The sequence below is a fragment of the Coregonus lavaretus genome, assembly GCF_964263955.1.
Source record: "Coregonus lavaretus genome assembly, chromosome: 13".
NCBI lineage: Eukaryota > Metazoa > Chordata > Actinopteri > Salmoniformes > Salmonidae > Coregonus > Coregonus lavaretus.
In genome coordinates this window covers 15,527,108-15,533,952 of record NC_140000.1, presented here as the reverse complement: position 1 = coordinate 15,533,952, position 6,845 = coordinate 15,527,108, and the positions used below count along the sequence as shown (strand labels likewise).

The following is a 6,845-nucleotide window of genomic DNA, read 5'->3' as shown; positions in this document are numbered from 1 at the left end:
CCTGATCCTGCCCAGGGGTCACCTAGAGAGAGGTGAGGAGGGTATTGTGGTTGTTTATGTATTGCTTATGAATGGGGTAAGTACAGATTATGAATGTATTATTATGTTGGTACCTTTCAAGTTAAGTATTACAGGATTGGTGGTAGAAACAGGGGATTTTTGCAGTTTAAAGTTCAATTCACGTTGCTGCTGTTCTCATAGTGTACATCAGTTTGTCACTATCACAATCTCAATATCCTCAGGTTTCAATAGATTTTCATAACAGATTACTGTATTTCCAAATGTTTTCTTTTTGTAGTAATGCATTAGAATAACTTTTGAGATGCTTGTAGGCCTACTGACACTGTCAACATAATATTTGATTCATCAAAAAATGTGCAACTGATTTAATACTGTAAGTAGCCTGGGAATTCATCACACCGATCATAGAGCACTGGAGTGACATTGAAGGGTTTCACTTTAATGTTGCAGCAACACAAACACATGTGTGGGAAAATACCAAACTCCAGTGGGTTTAGAGCAGATCAGCCGACCAGCGCTCAACAATATTTGATTGCCAGTCCCTCAGATGCAGATTAAGAAATGGAAATGGAAAAAGTGCTAAATGAGTCGGCTACACTACGCTGCTTGCAGAAAATTAGCGGGACCTACCGGTAGACGTCTTAAGAAATAGCCTAATATGTTTGAGCGTTAACTTTCCTTTCACCACTCAGTCAGAGTAAAATAACAGAGAATGGGAGATGTAACTTACCAATCTGACAACAATCGATCAAACGCGTCGCTGGACAGAATAAGGAGAAGAAACAATGGACAAGTATTGAGGAGCTATAAATGTAGGTCCTCACGAGCTGGGGGGCTGCACAATGTGAGTCGCGCATTCCAGCGAGCTGACAGGCATTGACTAAAATGGGCAAGAGGCGAGGGGACAGCAGTCAACACTACCCCGCCGCTGCGCACCTGCAAAGTCCGGGCACGCCAACAGGGGGTGGTAAAACTTCCCTTTTTGAAAACTGAAAATATAGCCTTGCAGCCAGCAACTCCTCGAAAATAATATTATGAAGCCAGTCGAGTGAATCGTGTTATGTGTTTCGAGATTTTGGTTAACCTAATTGAACAGTGGTCCTTCACCCTCCAGAGGTGACATGAGCTGCGTAATGAGGTTGACAAGAGCGGATATGCATGAGATCAGTAACAAGGTCAGCGCCAGGATCAGAGCGAGAAGGTGATTGACACTCACCTGTAGGCTGCTCTACACAAATGCACGCTCCCCGAAGAAAATGTTGTAGGCCAAATGAAAGTTATTCGACATACAAAACGTATAGGGCTACATTGCATTGTTAATTCTTTTTTATTAAACACAAATATTGACAAAAACTCTGTCAGACAATTGAATATACAGTCTCAATTTAAGACAGGCAGGTAGTAAAGTGCACTATAAAACATAAACAGGAATCAGGGGTAACATTTCACTGGTATTTTGATGCAGAGAAAATCTCCTCTCTCACTCTCTCTCTCACACACACATCTCTCTCCTCTCTCACTCTCTCTCTCTCTTTCTCTCAATCTCACATCTCTCTCACACACACGCCTATTGCATGATATCTGGCAAACCAAGTGGAGGGTTACTTCATGTGCTACAATGTAGTCTTTGTTGATGCGTAAATTACATAGCTTATGCCCTATCCATAGCCTAAGCACTTGAGGATAACAAAGAGACAAAAACAACATACATTAATGAAAAACAAACATTCAAAAGTTCCGTTCCAGTCACGAGTCAGTCTCTTCTGGTGCTGTTATAGTTATAGGGACACGGGCACGGTGGCCATGGTCATATTGCGCCGGGACTCGTAGGAACGCATCTGTCCGGTCTAATTCAGGCAACGGAGGCACGTGACAGTAGGTGGGTAACCGGAGATCATATCGGAACCCGCGGCTGTCGAACGCCTTGTCGTTGAGAGAGTACAGCTTGTCCGCGATGTCATTCCGCACCACGAGCGCAAAGACCTTGGCGATGTAGCGGTGCTTGGCGAAGAGTAGGTACAGTTTCTTACGTCTCCATGAAACGTACCTACAGCCATTATCTGCACGCAGGGTCACCTGGGGAAAGAAAACACTAATGCTTATACACTGAGTATACCAAACATTAAGAACACCTTCTTAATATTGAGTTGCACTCCCACAGGGATGCTGGCCAATGTTGATTCCAATGCTTCCCACAGTTGTGTTAAGTTGTCTGGATGTCCTTTGGGTGGTGGACCATTTTTGATACACACGGGAAACTGTTGCATGTGAAAAACCCAGCAGCTTGCAGTTCTTGACACAACCCGGTGCGCCTGGCACCTACTACCAACCCCAGTTCAAAGGCACTCAATATTTTGTCTTGCCCATTCACCCTCTGAATGGCACACTACACAGTCCATGTCTCAATTGTCTCAAGGCTTAAAAATCCTTCTTTAACCGGTCTCCTCCCCTTCACATACACTGATTGAAGTTTAACAAGTGACATCAATAAGGGATCATACAGTAGCTTTCACCTGGATTCACCTGGTCAGTCTATGTCATGGAAAGAGCAAAGACTTCTTAATGTTTTGTATACTCAGTGTATATGCCAGACACATTAGCCAAAATTAGCTTTATTCGATCAGTTTACTATTTACCTGGAAAACTCCCTCCTCTGACGGCCGGAGAGAGTCCCATTCAGGTGAATCGAGAAACTGGAAAGGATAGATGTCATGTAAAAACTCTCCATTTACTGTCACACGAATTCTGTAAGAAAAAGTGTGACATTAGGCTATCTTATATGACATAACATCAAATACAGTTGGATCAAATGTACAAGTGAAGTTGAAATGCACCGGCCGGACAGAAGAACGGACAGCTTATCAATAGCAGTCTTGCCCTCCATGGCATAACAGTGGTCTTTCTCTATGGTGTGGATGTCCCCTTCACAACAGGCGACTATCTTGCCGAAGTGGGTGAGCGACACCCCCAGCTTTTTGAACAGGTAGCTGTACAGATCTTGAAACTCCTTTTCGAAAGTAACGTTCCTCAGCCGGTAGGCGACATGCACAACTTGAACCGCACATACCCCAAAAAGAGCGAAATTCCACAAAAAGGTATCGGTGGTGCACGCGTCAGACCATGACCAAATGGTTGTGCAGAAGAAACCGAGCGTCAGAAAGGTAAACAAGTAGAGGAGCCCATAGAACCCGCTCCCTCCCATGAACCCCAAAACAAGGAAGATACTGGCGAGGTGGAAGATGGCACCCTCGGATCCCCCCTTCCATTCTTCGCATAACGGGTGCACGACAGCCGCCGTCAAGTTTTCAGGAGGTGGGAAAAATTCTGGCGCCTCCATTGTCACGCGTGGGGAGCACGTCACTTTTCCGAAAACTGAGAGGTGGTAAGAGAAAACGAATAAGTGAAACGTCACCGAGACTTCTACCCTAAAATGTAATCGCCCTAAGTTTTGATTATATCACCTCTTAAAATATGACCCGGGTTCGGGACTGGGTGGCGCAGTAGCCTACTGCTCCCCTTGGTCCTGACGTCCTACCGTTTAAAGCTCAGTCGTGCTCAACCAAACCATCTCTTATAATTGCACATGACGTCTAGGATATATCCAATAATTGAAAAGGGATATTGAGATGTATGGACGGATATCAAATTACCCATTCATCAAATTACATCCTAAGCAAATTACATTACACAACACCACCAAGTAGGGCTAGCATGTCTACCTTTCAATGCAAATCTCTGATAATTCTCAAACTCACTAAACATATACTGTGACTATGGTGTTATGAATTTTCCTGATCAAGAGAAGATTGTGATGATGAATGATAAGCTTCCAAGGTCTCTGACAGAAGGTGGTCTCCAACAACTCACTAGGGCTGTAACACTTCCACTACTTGTTTCTTGTTTTCCTATAGGTGTCAAGGTGAGTAGGGTGGACCCTGAAGGATGAAACAGCTCAAATCCAATGAGAGGTTGTGTGTGTGTATGTGTGTGTGTGTGTGTGCATTCATGTGTGTCTTTTCCACTCCTTCATCTCTCTGTTTTCAGACCAGGACATCATAAATCACAGTGGTAGACTAGTAGTAAGGAGGCAGGGAGGGAGGGAGCAGTGATCTATCTGGGCTAAAATAACCCACTGCAGTTTCCCCTGGTGAGCTGCTGCCTACCTGACCAGACAGTCAAGGTGACATTGAGAATCTCAGAGCTGCAGAGGACTGAAAACTCAGTGAAATATTTAGGACATTTTGCAATCACATGCAGAGATCCCCTGGGTCCAAATCATTCAGTGTGTCAGACAGACAGAGCTAGATACATCCTCTGTATTTGTGTGAGTGCTCTCTGTGTTTGTATGAGTGCTTTCTCTCTCTCTCTCTCTCTCTCTCTCTCTCTCTCTCTCTCTCTCTCTCTCTCTCTCTCTCTCTCTCTCTCTCTCTCTCTCTCTCTCTCTCTCTCTCTCTCTCTCTCTCTCTCTCTCTCTCTCTCTCTCTCTCTCTCTCTCTCTCTCTCTCTCTCTCTCTCTCTCTCCTCTCTCTCCTCTCTCTCTCTCTCTCTCTCTCTCTCTCTCTCTCTCTCTCTCTCTCTCTCTCTCTCTCTCTCTCTCTCTCTCTCTCTCTCTCTCTCTCTCTCTCTCTCTCTCTCGCACTCTCTCTCGCACTCTCTCTCTCTCACTCAGTCCCCCCTCTCTCTCTCAGAGGAATTCTTGCCCTCTTTTCAAACTGAAGGTTACCACAGTGGTCTATGGGAGATGGGAAACAGTAAGAGACAGTTTGAAGGTATGTAGTGGTGGAATCGGACCCTGGCTTCAGCTGTTGTGAGTGACTAACTTGATGCTAGGAGTGGTGATCCCCCTTCCTGCACTCCAGTCTAAGGTTAACATTGTGGTTGCACCATGGGCTGCCCAGAACGCTAAACATACACTCTCACCAACACACTACCCTGGTTATCAAATTCAATCTCAGTATAAAAGAGGTGCCACTCATTTTAGGCTTTGGTACTCAATTACATTTTACAGTACCAATGTTCATACTTTAGAGCAAATATTCTAGCAGTGTTTATCCCCCGGGGCACACTCCAGTCTGATATTAATATAACCGGTACTTAAGCAGTACAACATTAGAAGTGCTGGTGTGCACCGGACCAATTCAAGCACTGTGTGTACGTGAGTGTGAGACTATTTAAACACAGGGAGAATGTGATGTAGATTGTGCCAGCTACCAGCAGCCTGCCAGCTATACAAAGACAATCAGAAACCCAACCCATCTATAAATAGGACTACACCCTCCACACCCTAGTGTGTGTGTGTGTGTGTGTGTGTTCAGGTTTGACAAATGGTGGACCTTCTCCCTCATTAATTTAGAGAGGGAGGGTCTTAATTGGGCCATGGCATTAGACAACCTTGGCAGAGAGAGGCGAGAGAAGTATCTATCCCTTAGGTCTTCATCTGTCCAAGAGAGAGAGAAAGAGAGAAAGAGAGAGAGAGACAGGCAGAGACAGATAGAAAGAGAGAGAGATAGAGAGAGACAGGCAGTCAGAGACAGAGACAGAGACAGAGAGAAGGGGAGGGAAGTGAGAGGGAGCAGGTGGGTGGGTATGAAAAATCCCAATAAATATGAGCATGTAGGGATATCTGGATGTCTGGTACTAGCTTTGGTTAGGAGAAAGTATGTCAGACAAATACACACACAGACACACGCAGACACAGAGACAAACGCACACACACACACAACACTGGTGAACTCAAACCGAGGCGTAATGAATCTCTTTCAGAGAATTCTCAGCACTGTCATTACTGTTATTTTTAGAGTCTCCCCAGATAGAGGCCCTGGACCTTGGATTGACTGATGAAACCACACACACACACACTCTACACCGACTCTAATGACTCTACTCATGCAAAGATACACTGATGTACTTTGTCACACACACACACACACACACACACACACACACACACACACACACACACACACACACACACCATGATAGATCAGATAAGTCCGACAAGGGACAGGCTTGTGATAGTGTCCCATTACTCTCCATTAGATGCAGCCATTACAGTTTTTCTCAATTGCTAAAACACAATTTCTGAAACCTTGCTCCATTTTCTGAAAACATTCAACACAAAACCTCCTCTTCAAGCACTATTTACAAAACCTCTGACTCCTCTCGCAAAATGAAACATTCGCCTCAAAACAGTTTTACCTGTGTTCAAAATCAAACACTACTCTCAAATCATAAACAAAGTGATCAAAATGATATACACTCTCAAGCAGTCAGTAAACAATACACCGAAAAATAGAAAACACATTGTTCAAAACATACAGTTCTCAGGGAGAATTTTCTTTTGATGAACGAAAACATGTTCTATCATAGTAGCTCAAAATTGATCAGAAATTACTACTCTGCTTTGCTCTTTGCAATTTTGTTTTTTGTTCTTCCTCCTCCTTGTACCCCTATTTTTACAGTACTGTACCCTGCATCTCACAAACTTGTCCTTTGTCTCTGTGATACTGTAATTCTTGTTCTTTGTTGATATGAACCTGCAACCAGTCAAAATCTATTGAGCAGTCAGTACTGTTAACAAATGGAAAGCACAATGTTCAGAGCCATACAATTTGTCCATTGTACAGTATACAGCCTACAATGCACTGTACTACAGTATACAATACTAAAAGGGACAAAAATCAAAGGAGTAAACATGTGATCAATGCGCTTCTTCTTGGGCTGGGTCAGGCCAGAGCACTTTGTCGACATCACAAGCAATATTGTCCCTCCTGAGGCAATGGGGAAAGAATATAGTGTGCCGTATCCAGCACTGACATGATTCC

At 44.1% G+C, this 6,845-nt stretch overlaps 1 protein-coding gene across 1 annotated transcript; it reads right to left on the bottom strand.

The window, feature by feature from the left end:
• Positions 1 to 1,767: 1,767 nt before the first annotated feature.
• Positions 1,768 to 3,358, bottom strand: LOC311140745 (popeye domain-containing protein 3-like; the record flags this gene model as incomplete). Its single annotated transcript, XM_084175956.1, has 3 exons — positions 1,768 to 2,097; positions 2,658 to 2,766; positions 2,856 to 3,358. The coding sequence occupies 3 exons, from the start codon at positions 3,356 to 3,358 to the stop codon at positions 1,768 to 1,770; spliced, it is 942 nt and encodes a 313-aa protein (XP_084032082.1).
• Positions 3,359 to 6,845: the final 3,487 nt, after the last annotated feature.